This window comes from Micromys minutus (assembly GCF_963924665.1).
Source record: "Micromys minutus genome assembly, chromosome: 10".
Lineage (NCBI taxonomy): Eukaryota > Metazoa > Chordata > Mammalia > Rodentia > Muridae > Micromys > Micromys minutus.
Window position 1 is genome coordinate 25,899,754 of NC_137979.1, and position 17,662 is coordinate 25,917,415.

The 17,662-nt window shown below is 56.0% G+C and overlaps 1 protein-coding gene across 1 annotated transcript; it reads left to right on the plus strand.

The window, feature by feature from the left end:
• Nucleotides 1–1,943: 1,943 nt before the first annotated feature.
• Nucleotides 1,944–16,882, plus strand: MNT (MAX network transcriptional repressor). The gene is made up of 6 exons (XM_080924626.1): nt 1,944–2,319; nt 7,249–7,834; nt 8,304–8,345; nt 8,483–8,594; nt 13,372–13,564; nt 13,762–16,882. Exons 1-6 carry the CDS (start codon nt 2,247–2,249, stop codon nt 14,526–14,528), a joined length of 1,773 nt encoding a protein of 590 aa, XP_080780752.1. The 5' UTR covers nt 1,944–2,246; the 3' UTR covers nt 14,529–16,882.
• The last annotated feature ends 780 nt before the right edge of the window (nt 16,883–17,662 follow it).

A 17,662-nucleotide genomic window follows, 5' to 3' on the forward strand; every position in this document is an offset into this window, starting at 1 on the left:
TCAGTCTACTTTCCTTTGCTTCTGATTCTTGGGGGCACTGGACATTTGCATAAGTTATTCAAGCTCAGCTCCACGCTAACAGTTTAGTACATCAGAGACTCCATTCAGTTGTGCTGGGTATCTCTCTCCGATAGACCTCAAGGGGAAGAGACCGCCACCCTCTTTTGTTTGATGTTCCTGGCTGCTCTAGCTGCTCCTGAAGTAAGGCACATAAGTAGGATAGGTTGGATTGTCAGGGTGGCCTGCTCTAAGGTCTTAGAGTTTGCTTCCCGGTGCTGTGCGATGGAGCCCAAGATCCTGAAAGCACAGTCATGTCTCCACTTTTGGTTGCGTTGGCTACCAATGAGTTTGACGCATTAACTAGCAGGTAACTGCCTATTCCTAGCACTGGGACAGTAACTGGATCGGCTCCATTGTGCCCAGGATGTTCTAGTGCTTTTCAGTGCTAACTGTACGAATGGATTGTATGGCTTCACCAAAGAAGCCATACAGTGTGGTTGGGTTTCAGATACAGGACATTTCTGTTGTCCTAATCAATAATATGTAAGTGCTCAGACCCCTTCCTGCACTGCAGTTTGATAGTCCTTCACTTTTGCGAGGACGGGGGTGGTAGAGAGAGGTCTGACCAGATTTCGAGGAGTTGCTCCTGGAACAAGGAGCAATTGGAGTAGTCCCTTCACTTGGGCCTCAGTTTTCTTACCTGCAAAGTTAAATGATTTGGACAAGCTGACTTCAAAGATCTTTCTGATTGTACCCAGAGAAAGTCCTAAGCCCTGGAGCCAGGATAAAGGCTGACTGGCGAGCTTAGGAGAGAGCGCGGTTCCAGCCCAACACAGTGCGCGACCCCGCCCCGCGCCCGGCGGACAGCCAGGGTAGCGCGCGGCTTCCGCCCTCCACGTTGTTGTTCCTGATTTAGGCCACGCCTCCTTAGCCTGGGCTTCGGACGTTTTCGCTTTTTGACTACTGGGGCTGGGGCCCAACAATGAGGTGCCCTCTGGAGTGGCACACTTTTTGTGCCCACCCATATCAGAAACTGGTGGACAAAGAATTTAGGAGAAGAGAAGGAAGACCTGGTTTTGAATGGGAGGGTGATGTAAAGCAGGGGTTGGGCCTGAGCACGACTGCGGAATTCCCCTGTAGGTGTCTCACCCTACCGTCACCCGGTGGCCCTATCCGTACCCGCTAACACGACCCTGAAGACACTGGCCCTTTAAACCCAAGGCTGGCGGCGCGGGGTGTCCATGTGGAGCTGCTCCATGCCGTGTTGTCCTGCCCTCCCATTGGCGGGTGGCCTGGTGATGTAGCCTAATAGGATGCGAACGCACTGCGGGGGGAGGAACGGAGAGAAAACACGGAACGGGATCAGCTCTTCTATCCCTCAGTCAGCACTCCGGCAGCCTTCTGTCAGCTCCGCCCAGGGGTGGATCCCGGGGAGGGGGGATTGCGACAGACAGGACGGCTACGGGATATAGATCGAGTCTACGTGGGGCGTAGAGACCTGGGGGTCAGACTACGTCTCTCTGACCTGTGTCACCACTGTCTCATCTCAGCTGGGCGAAGCCTTGGGCTTCCCATTCTCTCTGCAAGGCAGGTCCCGCCGTGAATGCCCCAAGCACGCAACCCCTGTTTAACTTGTGGCTGGCCATGGAGAGGAGGGGCAATTAGGGAAAGCGGAAACAGCGCGGAAGCCTGGTTCCATCTTCTTCACCCTCCCACCCGAGCCACGTGTGCGCGCGCGGTGGGCGGGGCCAGCCCTGGCGCGACCCCGCCCTCAGACACCGCGGCCCTGCGGGCGGGGGCTCCGGTCCGGGCTTTGGCTGCGGCCCCGGTGTAGTAGCGGGGGCGGCGGCCGGGGGCAGCGCGGCTCCTTCCCTTGTTGTGTGTGTCGGTGCCTCCTCGCCATCTTGTTGCAAAGCCCTTTCTTGTCGGCGGGACTCCGGGGGCCGCGGGGCGGGAGGCATCGGAAGGGAGGAAGAGGAAGAAGGAAGGAAGAAGGCAGTGCCGCCTTTTTTATTTTTTGCATCAAAATTTTTTTAATTTGCAAATTTTTATTTTGCAAATATTTTGGGAGACATTGATTTTTCTCCCCGTGCTCCCCCGTTCTTTTCTGAGGAGTGCGCTGCGCCGCCCAGCCCTGTCGCCCCCCGGAGGTGATCCCTCCCTCCTGCCGGCCCGCCAGCCTGACCTGTGCTTGGCTCGCGGGCCGCAGCCTCGGCCCCGGCGCGCCCCCGGCTGCTCTCGGCGCGATGAGCATAGAGACGCTACTGGAGGCGGCCCGCTTCCTGGAATGGCAAGCGCAGCAACAACAGAGAGCACGTGGTGAGCGGCCCGGCTGGGCCCCTGGGGCACTGGGCAAAACGGGAGGCCAGTGACCCCGATCCCCGAACCCACTGGAAATCGCAGGCAGGCCCCTCTACGGCGCGACCTAAAAAGCCGGGCAGACTCCCCGCAAGAGCTGCCGTCCGGGAGGAGTGATGCGAATGTTGAAAATAATTAGTGAATTCATTAACATGCAAAGAGGGACCCAGTTTCTGCGGGTACCACCCTAGCTGCCTGGCACCCCAGTACACCTTCTGTGGGGGGCCCCTTAGTTGTGGGCGGGCGGCGCCCTCGCTACCATTGAGGATGTGTGAACCGGGGGATGGGGAGAGGGATGTTGTGTGGGGGTGGCAGACCCGCGTGTGCTTGCGTGTGTGCACCGAGGTGATGTGTGATGGGAGCCGAGGAAGAGCGGATGAACGGACGTGTACACGGGTGTTTGTACTGCACACGAGTGGGCGTGTGCGTAACTGGGTGGGGGTGGGGAATACTCTACGCGGAGCCGCTCTTCGGATTCCCTGGCCCGGGCTGGAGGGTGCGGGGAGCGCTCCCGGCAGATCTACGCGCTGCTTGGGGCGGAGGCGGCCTTTGCAGAATGAAATGACATCGCGTGTCTTATGATCCTGGCCAGCCCCGCCTGACCCCGCCTCCCAGAGCTGGGCTGGGTCGCACGTCTAGGTTTGGCTGAGAGCTGCTCTGATTGGGTGCATCTGAGTGTCCCGCGGGTCGCTGGGGGCAGCCCTAGGCCCCCCTGCCTTGCCCTGCTTTAGCCGGTGTGGAATGTGGCGTGTCTGCGCGTTTCAAACCCGCTCTTGGCTGGAATGTTGCGTGTGCCTGCGTCCCAAGCCCGTTGGTTACCCGGAGTGGTGACGTAAACAGGCTCCGCCTCCGACCACGTGCACGGGGGACACTCCCGCTGGGGACTGCGCGGCCGGCCCCTCCTCACCGCCTCGCGGCTGCCCGGAGGCGGGGCCTGGGCGGGGCTGGCGAGGGGCCTTAAGTAGGGTTGGCCTCCAGCTCTGGTTGCTGGCCATCTCCCAGAGAGAGCCTTTGCCCTGGGTAGGAGGAGCTATGTTCACCTCGGCTCTTGCTGGAGCCTCCTGTTTTTGATCCTGTAGGGAGGGAAATCCTCAGAATCTCAGGGTGACATTTACAAGTAACATTTAACTGACCCACTAACGGTGTCCCTAGGCCCTTCTGGCAACACCCGGACCACATTGGAATAAGCTCGCACAAGAAGGGCAAACTTTGGCGCGCCCTCAGAGGCTAAAAGAGGGTTTATGAGACTGTCACCCACCCGCTTTGGCGGTGGTCTCTAGCCTTGGAGTGCCTCTGAAATAGGGGCCGAAGGGAAAAGACCTCCGCTTTCCAGACGGTTGTGGAACAGTGTGTGTGCAGTTCCTAGGGATTCCTGGTTCCCCTGCCCCCTCAGAACCCTTCAGTCGGTAGTGTGGTGGTGTTCTTCGCCCTCCTTCCCTTTCTTTCTGCCTATTGTTGCTTCAATGATGAGTCATGCAGGAGGTAGTAGTGTGTGTGTTGTGTGCCCGCGCACAAAGGCGCGCGCACGCCTGCAGCTTGTTCCGGCGGTGGGGCGGGAGGAGTGGTAGCCGGCAAGGGGCAGAGGAGCTGCAGGTTCTCAGGCCTAGTCCGATGGACTAGCCACTCAAGGTCAGGAGTCACTGGAGACTTGCAGGACCCAAGTGCTTAGGTTTTTGCAGAAGGAATGGTTGGGGTATCCGTCCACATGCCCCTCCCCTTTGGGTTTTGGGTCCTGAGCAGGGTTAAGCTCTGCTGGTGAGTGCTGGTGGTTAACCAGAATGACTCCTATGCCCTTTTCAGCGGTGGATGTGGGGAGGGGGAGAATTGAAGAGTTTGGGAGAACGAGTCACCTGCTGCTACCTTCAACACAAGCAGTTCAGGAGTACCAACTATGTCCCCATTATGTAACCAAGCAGTCTTCGAGAGGTGAACAGGATTGACCCTACTGTTGCCTCTGGGGAACATTAACCTTCCTGGCCATATAGAAAAAGGGAGAAGACCCCCTTACAGCCATGCCTTCACCCTTGCCTTAAGCTCAGAGCTAACCTGTAGAGAGGGCTGGTGGATTCAACTCTCGAAAGGAACCTGGGGAAAGCCCCCTTAAGAAATCACACAGCCCTTCCCCAAACCCTGAGTGCTGGGGAGAAGCAAGGTCAGCACCCAGGTCACAGCTGGTCTGTGTTGGGTCAAAGAGTCTTAGAGGTTAGATAGGTGGGGCTGGAAAGCCAAATGTAATCCAAGACCAGTCATGGTTCCCACAGGTTAAAACCTCCACAGGTGATGCCAGCTTTCTGACCAGAGCCGGTCATGCTCTGAGGTCACGTCAGATAACCAAGTCTGAGCAGGGTTCTCTTGTGCTCTCCATCCCCGACCAGCTTGCTCACGTGAGGAGCCCGAAGGGTGTGATGCATATTTCAGCAAGGGTGAGAGAGAAGAGAGGGAAGGACAGAGGCTGTGCTGGTGCCCAGAGGAGGGCTGAGTCTGGGCTCGGCCAGCACCTGTGAAGAGGACTTGAATTGTTCTCTTCTTCCTTGTTTGGAGGGAACTTGCTGTTGTGTGCAGAAGTGCTCTGGGCCTGCCTTAGGTGCCAGTTCTCAGGGAGAGTTCCAGTACACAGAAGGCTACAGCAGTTTAGAAAGGTTGCAGGCAACATGAGCCCACTGCTCTCCCCGAAACCCCCCAGCCTCCCAACCCAGATAGAGTCTTGCTGGCTCCACCGGAGTGTGAAGCCTGGAGAGGGTTTGAGTTTGCGTGTGTGAGAGTGAGCATAGTACACCCGTGGGGTGGAACATTCTTTAAAACAGCCCAAACACAGATTGTTCCTACAGGAGGACCTAGCACTGCCAGTGTACTTGGTCCTCCAGTGCACTCAGGGGACCCTGTGAGTGTGAAATGGGGCAGGGGCAGGAAACAGTGGTGGACTGCTTGCAATTGGATGGTAGCCTCTGCTGTCCAGTCGGGGTTGACAGTGCTAGACCAGGTGTGGTAAAGCCTCATTCAGTGAGTTCTTCCCATTCTTCTTCCCAGGGTCTGGGAGTGTTGTGGCTCTGCAGGAGGTGGGAGGAGGGGAGGTTGCTATTTCCTAGAGGAGCTTTGAAATCCAGGCTTTGCTTCCAGTCCAGTCCCTGGCCCTTGGTTTCTCTGCCTATGGTGAGTTTAAACCTTGTCCCTGGGGCCAGTGAGACGGCTGTGCCAGTACACTCTCAGAGAAAGCTGGACTGCCTGAGTTTCATCCCAGAAAACCATGGTGGGAGAATTCCTCCAAGTGGTCCTCTGGCCTGTGTGCACCCTCACTAACAAGGAAAATGTAATTTAAAAATAAACTAGACCACTCTAAGGAACCCTGAGTTGGGGGTGTTTCAGGCCCAGCTGGAGGAGAAGGGCTCTGAAGTTGGAATTCAACAGGCTTCTTTGCTACTGTGGTTTGTGGGAAGCTGGAGCAGGGGGCTGGTTTTCTCAAGGGCTGTAACCTAAGTCAGTGCTGACAGGGAGAGTGAGGCCTCCTCATTGGTGCAAGCATACCCTCCCCTGCCTGAAGGGCAGGAGAGATGGGAAGAGGCCAACCGTGGCAGCCCTCAACTCTCCCTGTTGGAAAACAGTTTATGATTCCTTCCAAACATTTCCCCTCCACTTCCTCCTCAGCTCCTTCCTTGTCTTGGGCCGGAGATGGGCCTGCTTCTCTCAGAGCTTTCAGTGCCCACGAGACCATGGGGTCTTGAAGCTGAGAAGACCTGAGGGGGGACTAAGCCCCTCCTTCCTACCGAGGACATAGACACAGCCCCACATCACATGACCTGTTTGGGGTGTGTCCACCTTTTGTTGTCAACAATTTTGAACACCACTGCAGAAAAGCCTGGGCTTCTTTCCTTACCTGGGGGATGGTGATCCAGCCCTGTTCCAATGCCATAGCCAGGGAACGTAGTGGTGGGGCCTGAGAGAGGACCCTTTCCTGGGTGGGGTTCCAGTCCCATTTGCAGCTAGCTCTTGAGTAGGTCATGATCTTAAAAGTTGCCCAAGTCCAGTGGCCCTGCCTGTACCTAATTACTCTTCCTTTCTGCCTGCCGCCTGCCCTTTCTATTTGTGCTGTCCCTGCTGGAGGGATTCAGACAACAAGCAAGACTAGAGAAATGGGTCGCAACAGTTTGGAAGAAGAGAAAACTGTTCATTGCTCTCTGGGGAAGTTTGAGGCCTTGGACTTAGCCTGGGAGCAGGAGTCCAGGGCCATTTTCTCATGAAGTAATGTGATGTGTTTGCCCAGTAGCCTGTGGCCATAGACGTGAGAGGGCACCTAGTGAGCTTACAAATGCAGGACGTCCGGCTGGGCGACAGACAGACTCGCTGTGTCTGACAGTTTGTCTCTCTGTTCTGAAACAAAGGTGCTGCCTGCTCTCCAACAGGTGCTTGGTAAATTCTGTGGAAGGTCTCTCCGTTCTCCTGTGGTGATCTGGCCTATTGCCATCTCTAAGACTTCTGTCCCTGTGCACACTTTAGCTCTGTGTCCCTCTAGATACTTCTGTTGGCCATCTGTCTAGTTCATCCAGCTCCAGGCTGTTAGGCCTACAGCATCCCTTCCCCTCTCTGTTCCTGCTCACCTTTTCGTGAAACCCTGTCTTCCCCTAACCCAGCCTGCCACTCCCGGCACCCCATCCCTTTTTTCCTCCCACTTCTTTCCCCAGGCTGTGAGTTCGGCAGTGGTAGGGGTCGGATAGGGATCAGGCTTGTGCTTTGTTGGTGAGGTGCTACCTTGGCTGGGCATGCTTGGCTGTGTTTGGTGTCTCGGGCTAGGCAGAATGTCACCAAGGCCTGACTGGGGACACAGTTAAGGTTGGAGGATAAGGGTCCAAAGGCTTGGGAGTTTTGCTAAGACCTTTGTACGTTCTCTCTGTTTAGAGGAGCAGGAGCGCCTTCGCCTGGAGCGGGAACGCGAGAGAGAGCAGGAGCAGAAGAGGGCAAGTAGCCTGGCCAGGTTGGCCCATGCCCTGCCTGTGGAGGAACCCCGAATGGAGGCTCCACCACTACCTTTGTCTCCACCGGCACCACCACCCGCACCACCACCGCCACTTGCCACCCCTGCGTCACTGACTGTCATTCCTATTCCTGTAGTGACCAATTCCCCGCAGTCTCTACCCCCGCCTCCACCTCTACCCCCCGCAGCCCAGCCTCTTCCCCTGGCACCTCGTCAGCCAGCCCTGGTCAGCACCCCTGGACTCAGCATTAAGGAGCCAGTCCCCCTGCCCACCAGACCACAGGTGCCCACCCCTGCTCCCCTCCTGCCTGATTCGAAGACCACAGTTGCACCCACTGGCAGCCCCAAGCCTTTGCAGCCCCTCCCTACGCCCATCCTCACCATTGCACCACACCCTGGAGTCCAGCCTCAGCTGACTCCCCAGCAACCACCCCCGCCCACACTCGGAACCCTGAAGTTGGCACCAGCTGAAGAAGCCAAATCGAGTGAACAAAAGAAGAGGCCTGGGGGGTGAGTGGGATGGTCCGGTGGGATGGGAGAAAACTGTCAATCTTGGGCTGGAAATGCAAGAGAAGGTACCCTGGCCAGCTAGCCCTTTTAAGAATGTCTCATGCCACTTAGAAGTACCTCTCATGGTAAACCACTATGCTGCTGGTTTTTCTCAACTTTCTGTGTGGTTGGACCTCAGCAACACTGGAGATTACGGCAGACGTTTCTAGACCTTTGCCGAAAGATTCTAGAACCCCTACATGATCCCTTGTGTCTCTCTGTTGGACCAGCGGGATGGAGGGTTCCAGAGGCTATGAGTTATGAGCATAGAGGTACCCTCCAAGGGTTGGATGGGCTCAGCACAGGGCCAGCACTTTTAATTCATAGCAAATGTTAGGGACACCTGGTTAGTGGCGGTATGGGTGATGTGGGTCCAGAAGGCCCTAATTTGGGCCTTCCTCCCTGAGCCTCCTATCTGTCTGGGTTTCAGGATCGGAACCAGAGAAGTCCACAACAAATTGGAGAAGAACAGGTGTGTGCGCGCGCACTTACAAGTGTGACTCTGGGCCTGTCCCTCCTGGTTCCCCAAAGCTTCCATTGGGTTTGTCCCTTCCTCCAGCTCCTGTGTACTCAGGCGTTGGCTGACCAGTGTTCATCCCCTTTTCCCAGGAGGGCCCATCTGAAGGAATGTTTTGAGACCCTGAAGCGCAATATCCCCAACGTGGACGACAAGAAGACTTCGAATCTGAGCGTGTTGCGGACCGCGCTGCGGTACATCCAGGTATGGGGAAGGGAGGCAGGGCTGGGCGGTGCCTTGACGGCCGCAGCGCCAGCTTCCTCCTGCTACGGGCAGGTTCCCCCGCCCGTCTCCACGCGGGCGCTAAGCACATGGCTTGGCTGACGTCAGCGGGGCTCCCACCCCGGGAGGGGGCGGGCGTGAGGGCGCCTGCGCGAGAGGGCGGCGGCGCTGCACTCTTCGGCCTTCCCCTCCCCCACGCACCCTGTCTTCTTAGCCCGCGGGTGGCGAGGGGACGAAGCGAGTCCACCGCCTTGCTATACGCAGTACCCGGGCAAGACCGGGACTCGGGCCCAGAGGGGTTACTGGGAGAGTTGGGGAGGGAATGAGTGGCGAGGGACGGTGTGTCTACATTCACCTGGCAGTGCTCAGAATTACTGTCGGGTGGGGCACTGAGGCAGCAGGAGTGACAGCGCGGGGCCACTGAGCCTTAACTATTTCCATTCCGCGAATGCTGGGAAGGGGTCCCCGCTGGCCGTGTCTCCCCTCTCTTCGTGGACACTGGCTGCCCGCTGCTGCAGTGTGAAGTTACTGTCGCCCTGGAAACCGCGTAGGGTTCTGCGTGCCCGGGAGGCGGTGGGGGGATGGGCGCGGCCCGGCTTGGCGGCGCGAGAGACCGTTGGGGAATGGGAGGGTCCAAGCGTTCCGGGCAGCGTGGGGTGGGGGTGGGGGACAGGGCAAACATCGGGGTTTCCGTCCGCCCACTCGGGATGCTCGCGGATGCGCTGCTGCATCACAGCTTCCGTGGGAGGGGTGCCCGCACTCCAGCCGGGGTTCGGCCGCTAGGTCACAACTTAGAGGTAACCGGACCCAGAGCTTGAATCCCCAGGCCACTCCCCCGACCCGCCAGCGGACGCGCGCCTTTCAGCCCGCCTCCCGCCGCTTCCCGGCAGCTAGGGGTAGGGCCAGCCACCCGCGGTGACGCAGCGGACAGGTCCGCGTGGGTGCGCGCGTGCTCCGAAGGGGCGGGGCCTGGCTTGCAGGCCAAGGGGCCCCGACTGGCTGTGCAGTGTCCTGTAGCTTATTTCCGTGACAATTTTACAGACTTTTAAGCTTGGGCGTAATTCACTTCTTTTTACCAGTGCCGCCTCTTAGCAGACCTCTGCGGTTATGCCGTGACATTTTCTTAGAATATGAGTTTCCTCACTTGATGCTAAGCATATCAGGTACTACTGTAGAGATGGTAGGACTGAGGTTTATGTAAAAAATGTTGCAGTCTTTAAACATTAATAGAAATTGTAACTGCGAAGTAGGAGCTGGAGCACGTCAAGTGCCTTTTTATAGATGTGTACTTGGGAGAAGGAGCCTTGCATAATGTGTGAATTTGAAAATAGCTCAGAAACAGCCGAAGGAAGTTCCTTAGGATCAGGCCTGATCTGACGAGGAAGTGGGAGGGGCCCCAGCCTGTCGCTGAGAATGCTTGCCTGGTTATAGAAGTAGAAACAAGTCACAAGATTCTGGAGCTCCTCCTTGGCACCCACTCATTTATTTCGTTACATATTTTTAGTCATACTCTGGGTCTGCTTCTGAAGACTAGAGACCAAAAAAAAAAAAAAAAAAAAAAAACCGGGCCGAGATGTGACCTTGCAGCAGGTCCTAACTGAATATTCAGAGCCTTGAGGAGTGACAGGATCTTTGGAGAGGAGGGCGTTAGGGCAGGATATATTGAGGTGAGCAAGGCAAAACAGGACAGAGTGGTTGTTTCTTCAGCTGGAGGGAGAGGGACAATGGGATGGTGTGTTTTGCATAGAGGCAGCAGGTGTCAGGTGAGAGTTTGTTCCTGGGGAGAGCTGTGGAGTCCTGAGGACCTAGGGCTTTGGTAGTGTATTTAGTGGAGGAGGGCTATAGGACCCCTGTGCCACCTGCGTTAGTCTCAGCACTCTGCAGGGAGGGGCAGGCGGCTCTGAGCTCCAGGCCAGCTAGGCTTACTAGTAAGACCTTGTCTTTTTTAAGGGCAGGGGGTGTTATAGGAGGGTGTTGAGGTCCCTAGTGGCCTCCAGAGGCAGTAAAGGACTTAAAGCCACAGTGAAGTGGAGAGAGGCAAGAAGGGACATGTATCTAGATAGATACCTAAAATAAGTGGGTTTAAAACAAAGCCTCAGGCTGGAGAGATGGCTCAGGGGTTAAGAGCACTGACTGCCCTTCCAGAGGTCCTGAGTTCAATTCCCAGCAACCACATGGTGGCTCATAGCCATCTGTAATGGGATCTGATGCCCTCTTCTGGTGTGTCTGATGACAGCTACAGTGTACTTATATGTAACAAATAAATCTTTAAAACAAACAAACCAAAGCCTCTTGGGCAGGGAGCTTTAGCTTAGAGCGTGTGTGGAGACTCCGAAAGCAGTGGACCTGATCACCAGCACCGCAGAGCAGGAGTAGAGATGCAGTGTGCACTGACCTTTGATGCTGGGGAAATTTGCAGGGGTCTCCAGGCCCGTGGGGTAACTCTGGAAAGAGGGGATTTAGCCCCTGATGCTTTGTCTCCCTGACCCAAAATATAGCCCTCCCTGCAAGCAGTGGATAGAGTTCAGGATGGCACTTCCAGCCAGGAGCCTCAAGGTTCAAGTGAGGACTGAGTCACCAAGGGCCTGTGGTTGATGTGGCCTCCTCTGATGTCATATGCAGCCCTCAGGGACAGAGCCAGGTGAGAGGACTCACAGGTGCCATGTGTGATTGCGTGTGTAGGGTGAAGGAAGGGTCTTTCCTGCTAACTCTAGGAGAAACTCAAGTCAGGCTGGTAGAGGGGGGACCGTGGTGTGGAACGAACTAACACTGGGCGTGTCGAGGCCAGCGTGCCAGCTCTGGGCCTTGTGCTGTGGGCACTGGTAGTTTGAAACTTTTGTTCGGTGTCAGGAGAGTCTAGAGCTTGGGGTGGCTGGGGGAATGTGGGTGAGTGGGATCTAGTGGTGTGGGGGTTGAATGCTTCGCTGTGTCCGTCAGGAGAAGCAGGGGACACTGAGTCTGCTGGGTTCCCTTCCAAGAGGGTCTGCCATCCCACCTGGTACCAGGGTGGCAGACTCCCAGCTCCTGTGAGGCCTGAGTAAGCACGCTACTGGCCACTGCTGGGGTCAGGGTTTAAGCTGACTGTGGGTCAGCCCTTAACATTTCTCACAGGTTGGACAGGGTCACGTGTGGTGAAACACCCTGGTTATGTGAGCCAGGGCTAATGAAGACCCGTCACAGACTCCTGCTCAAGTCTCAGTCTCACAGTAGGAGCACTGGGAAGACTGAGGCAAGCTAGGGAAGGACAGTGAAGGAAGTTGGGATCCTGGAGATAGGTTTGTGAGGTGGCTCAGAGGGTGAAGGGGCCAAGTGTTAGCTGTGGCCTACCCTGCAGACATTGAGCAAAACTTAGAAACTGTTCTATGCTTTGCACTGTAGTACGTGTGTATCCTTCCTTTGAAAATCAATAAGTATCATTGAGAAAGAGAGGGACTAGACAGACCAGCTTCCCCCAGGGATAAAGGCAGGGGATCCATGTGTGAACAGCAAGGCAGACAGGATTCAGAGACAAGCTCGTGCATGGAGTGTTCATGGTCTCTGAACCTGGAGGTGACCCCATGGTTTAGAAGACATTCAGAAGCCGGTTGAGAAGCCGCCTCCAGACATTTAGCAAGGGTGGGAGGGTCTACCTTGACTTACCCAGCAGGGTTGGCATACCTAGGCTGGTGTCCGCCCTGGAGGTCATGGAAGTACTTCATTATAGAAGGCAGCTGAAAATGGGTACATGCGCCAGCCTTTTAGAATGGCTCCTAAGCGACCTACTGAGGTTTTGTGACTAGGACGGGGTGAAGTCTAGAAGAGGCACTGTGGGTAAGGAAGACCCTCCTGTGTTCTGAGGGAGGCAGGGGTATCTGTGGTGAGGACAGTGGTCTAGATCTTGTGGTGAGAAGTCTCTGGGGTGTGTAGTCAGATTTGGAGCTCCCCAAGATCCTTTGTTGTTGGGCAGTGGGGCTCACCACAGGTTTTTCAGCATCCTGTGAGGTCTGGAGGGTTGGAGGCAGGGTCCTGAGCAGAGAGCAAGCTGTGAATTGCAGGCTAGAGAGGAAACATAGGTGGCTAAGGTGCAGCTGAGCTCAGGGGCAGAATGGAGCCAGTGTTGCTGCCAAGGACACCGAAGTCTGTGATGGAGAGGCCACACAGAGGCACCGTCACAGTCCAGTGAGTAACCCTCCAAGGACAAGAGCAGCCAGCAGACAAGTGAGTGGTAGATAGGAGGAGCGCAGGCTCTTTGTGGGAGTGAGAACTAAGAAGAGTCACTGTAGTTTCAGTGGTTGAATGAGATGAGGGGTTGTAGAGACTGTGAAGTCCCTTGAGCCAGTCGTGTGGGGAAGGGCCCCAGACTCTGATTTGTGCTAGCCTTTAATGGTGCCTGCTCGGGGACCCATAGTAACCTGAAAGCTGGCCCTTACTGGGCAGAGTGATGGAATAGGAGGCAGGTATGGCCTCCCAGTTGGTCTGATGACTACAGATTGGCCAGAGCAGTGGTTCTCAACTGTGGGTCTTGATCCCTTGGGGGTGGCATATCAAGATATCCTGCATATTAGATAGTTACATTATAGTTTATGACAGTAGCAACATTACAGTTACAAAGTAGCAATGAGATCACTTTATGGCTGGAGGTCCCCACAACATGTGGGACTGTATTAAACAGTTTGTAACATTAGGAATGTTGAGAACCACTGGTCTAGAGGTTTTGAGGGCCATAGAGCCTGTGGTCCTTGCTAAGGACACCCCCTGCTGTCCCTTGCCCTTTCCCTAGTCCCTGAAGAGAAAGGAGAAAGAATATGAACATGAGATGGAGCGGCTGGCACGGGAGAAGATTGCCACGCAGCAGCGGCTGGCAGAGCTCAAGCATGAGCTGAGCCAGTGGATGGATGTGTTGGAGATTGACCGTGTGCTCCGGCAGACCGGCCAGCCTGAGGATGACCAGGCCTCCACCTCCACAGCCTCGGGTGAGCCTCATCCTCTGTGCTGTTCCTACCACTCTCAGACGTTGTCTTTGGCTTCTCTGAATAAGTTCTTCCCTGCTAGAAGAGAGGCCACCTGCCCTAATTCCATTGTGTTCCCAGACTCCCAAGCACTCCTATGTCTTCAGCCACTTGTTTCCCAACCTCTTTTGACTTGGTCCCTGCCCTGTGCTCCCTGACAGAGGGCGAGGACAACGTTGACGAGGAGATGGAGGGAGACCGGGCAGGCCTGGGCCCACCTAAGCTGAACCATCGTCCCCAGCCGGAGCTGCTGAAATCCGCCCTGCCAGCCCCCAGTACTGCTCCTGCACCTCTGCCTGCCCATCAGCACCCTCACCCCCACCCAGTGGCCCTGTCTCCTGCCCACCTCCCTGTGCAGCAGCAGCCACCACAGCAGAAGACCCCTCTGCCAGCCCCTCCTCCCCCATCTGCCACCCCTACCCAGACACTAGTGCCAGCTCCAGCCCATCTGGTGGCCACAGCTGGGGGCGGCTCTACGGTCATCGCCCATACAGCTACCACCCATGCCTCAGTCATCCAGACTGTGAACCATGTTCTACAGGGGCCAGGGGGCAAGCACATCGCCCACATTGCCCCCTCCGCCCCCAGCCCTGCTGTGCAGCTGGCACCTGCCACACCCCCCATTGGCCACATCACAGTGCACCCTGCCACCCTCAACCATGTGGCCCACCTCGGCTCCCAGCTGCCCTTGTACCCACAGCCCGTGGCCGTGAGCCAGCCTGTGGCCGTGAGCCACATCGCCCACACCCTTTCGCACCAGCAAGTGAATGGCACAGCTGGGCTGGGGCCCCCAGCCACTGTCATGGCAAAGCCAGCTGTGGGGGCCCAGGTGGTGCACCACCCCCAGCTGGTGGGCCAAACAGTGCTCAACCCTGTGACTATGGTCACCATGCCCTCCTTTCCGGTCAGCACACTCAAGCTGGCTTGAGGAGGAGGTCACTTAGGCCCCCAGTGGGGGCAGGGAAGGGGACCTGACTGCCTCTTTTCCCACCCACCAGCTCCACACATTCCAGCCAGGCCCAGGCCCGCCCCACCCACACCACCCCCAGGCCTCCCTAGGGGAAGGGGGTGCGGAGACTCTGAGCCAGGGGAAGGGAGGAGCCCCCAGGGAGTTGGGTGGAGGCAGACAGTCCTGCTGCACTAGAACCTGGTGGACATGAGGATGCTTAGGTGGACATTCCTGCCTACCCAGCCTGGTGCCGGTTCTGGTGCCACTCCACCTCCCTGTTTTGTCCCCCAGGAAGTCTGCACTGTGGCTTATGTTCTCTGGCTTCTCCTTCCCTGGCCTGCCTTCCTGTGCTGTTGCTGCTATTGCTGTCTGGTGAGGTGGCTGAGTTCCCTGGCCCCCCCTCCCCAGCCTCAGAGTCCTATGAGATCTCTATATAGGAAACAGCCCCAGAAAGATGAGAAATGGGTGGGGAGGGGCCCAGCTCTGAGTACAGGCGACAGATTTGGAGTCAGGCTAGGACAAATGAGGGCCTGGGCCTGGGACACTCTGACCCACCTGTGGTCACTGTGATTGGTTACAGAAGAAATTGTTCTCAATGAGTCTCAACCAATAAACAAAACCAGGCTGTTCTCAAGTTTCCCAAGCCTGCCCCTGGGCTGGGGCTTCTCTAGTGCTTCCCCCAGCCCCTGGGTTAGGTACTGCCTGCAGTTTTAGACATGGCCCAGCAATGGCTCTAGGAACTAAGCCACACGGCTGAGGTATCAGTGAGCTGAAATCCCAGGGCTTTCCCCATCTCCCCTGTCTGGTGATTTCGAGACCCCTTCCTGGTGGTGCTGCAGTGTCCATGGTGGAAAGGCCTTTGCTGGGTGAAGACAGACTTGGCTTGTGTTTGGTTAAGAGCGAGGGTGCCGTGCTTAGGGGATGCCGTGTCTCCTGCCTCTGCTTTTGCAGACCGCTTTGGCTTCTCTTTTTAAGTGGATATTTATTACAAGTGGCCTTGTGTCAGACACTCAGTTACACGTGTGCACATTCAGCTCCTCACTGGACACTCACCAATGGCCTTTCAGTGTGGGGCAGGAAACAAGTGTCCCTAAGGTGTGAAGTTTGCACTGGGGCTTAGGCAGTTGAGGGGCTAGAGGAGAGGGCTCAGGGTCCTTCAGATGACGCCATGAGCGGGCACAGAGGCCAGCGAAGGTCTTGAATGCATTCTCCCTTGAAATAATGACTCCTCAGGTGCCTCAGCTCACAGGTCCTCCTGGCCCTGGAACCCTCCCAGGGCATGTTACTATTATTTGTCTCCTGGGGTAGGGAGTGGTGGCTAAGACCAGGTCTCTACCCCAGCACAGGAATCCCAACAAATTGGCTGCCTTCCTGTGGTTGCAGCCAGCCACCTCTACCCGCACTCTGACTCTGGGGGCCACCACCACCACTCTGCTCTGTGTTGTGACAAGGGGCAGAGTCTGGTGCTGGCTGGGTAAGACCACCTGTCCCATTTGCCCTTCTCTGTGTCTCGAGGCCAGTTCCAGAGTTCACACCATTGTGTTGGCCCCCAGGCCTGCACAGATACCTCATCATCCACCCAGCCCTCCCTCCCCCAACAGGGGTTCCTCCAGATCTAGTGCCGAATGACTATGTCCAGATTGGTGGTGATGGGTGTTGTTGCTGTTTTTGTTGTTTGTGACTGCTGTGTGCCCAAGTGGGCAGCCACCTCCCAGCCCTTTCTTGGGCATCTCCCCTTTGAGAGCTGTTCGGACCACATCTGTCCTCACCCTGTGGGACCGCCTGGCCCTTCCCTTCCTATCCCTTCTAGCCTGGGACACACATACACATACACACACCTTACCTCTCATGCGTGTTTTACCTGTGCTGTTTGGAGTGGCTCACTGCCTGGGATCTTTACCTCGGGGAGGAAAAGGGGAGAGTGGTTCCCTGGGGGCCAAAGAAGGGCAGGGGATGCCTGGAGGGTAGTTGGGTCACCATAGTCTCTCTCTAGGAACAGCTGCTTCTTCCCCCACCCCAATCCCAGGGTCCCGCTCCCAATCCCCAAAGAGGTGGCCCTTGTTTACAGTGAGGACTTGGTCACTGTGTCTCTGTTTCCTGAAATATGAATTGTAGCGACCCCAGACTGTAGAGATTTTTATGTGTTTGGGTACATCTGCTGTGTGGGAAAAAAAAAAAAAACTACAAAAACCCTAATTTTGTACATATTGTATTTTTACTATTGAACTGTACTCTAGTGGCCGTTCATGCTCTGAGTTTAGGTATTGAGACATGAATACTATCCATGTAATAAGCACTTGCCTGGAATAAAATATAAAACTGAAATAAATCTGCACTGAAACCTGAGATGGAGCTCACAGCCTGCAGCATCTGGGTCACTTCATTTCGAGGCAGAGGCCCACGGGGAAGCAGCAAGAGGCAGCAAGCACTCTGAAGGCTGGGGAAGGGTGAAGTTGGGTGGTGGGAGTAATTAAAACCCCAATAGGGTTCCAGAACTGGCTCACCAGCCAGAGCATGTGGTGCTCTTCAAAGGGCACAGGTTGGGGCCCCAGCACCCACGTCAAGTAGCTAACAACTGCCTTTTGCTCCAATCCCAGGGACTCTGACTCCCTCTTGTGGCTTCACTGTGCACCTGTGTGCATGTGATAGGCAAATGTAAATAAAACATTTAAAACAGCCTATTAAGGCCTGGGAAGATGGCTCAGCATTTAGAAGCACTGGCTGCTCTTCTGGGGAAGTTTGATCTCCCAAATAGTGGCTCACAACTGTAACTCCAGTTCCAGGATATCCTATACCCTTTAGATTCTGCAGGGATCAGGCACATGAGATACGGATATTCATGCAGGCAACACACACACCCATACCTTAAACTGAGGTCAGGCAGTGGTGGTGTGCCTCTGTAGTCCCAGCACTCGGGAAGCAGAGAAGGCCAGCCTGGTCTACAGAGTGAGTTCCTGTTCAGGCAGAGAGCTACATGGAGAAATTGTTGGGGGTAGGGGAGGGGTCAGTGGAAAGCAGGCTGGGTATGTATGGTGTACACCTCTAGTCCCAGCAGAGGAGTGTACCAGATACAAGTTTGAGTGTGAGGCCAGCCTGGCCTACAAAATGAGTTT

Coding starts and splice junctions, on each gene's coding strand:
- MNT (XM_080924626.1), top strand. CDS start 2,247: ATGAGCATAGAGACGCTACTGGAGGCGGCCCGCTTCCTGGAATGGCAA. Junction 8,346..8,482: donor AACAAATTGGAGAAGAACAG/GTGTGTGCGCGC, acceptor CCCTTTTCCCAG/GAGGGCCCATCTGAAGGAAT. Junction 13,565..13,761: donor CTCCACCTCCACAGCCTCGG/GTGAGCCTCATC, acceptor GCTCCCTGACAG/AGGGCGAGGACAACGTTGAC.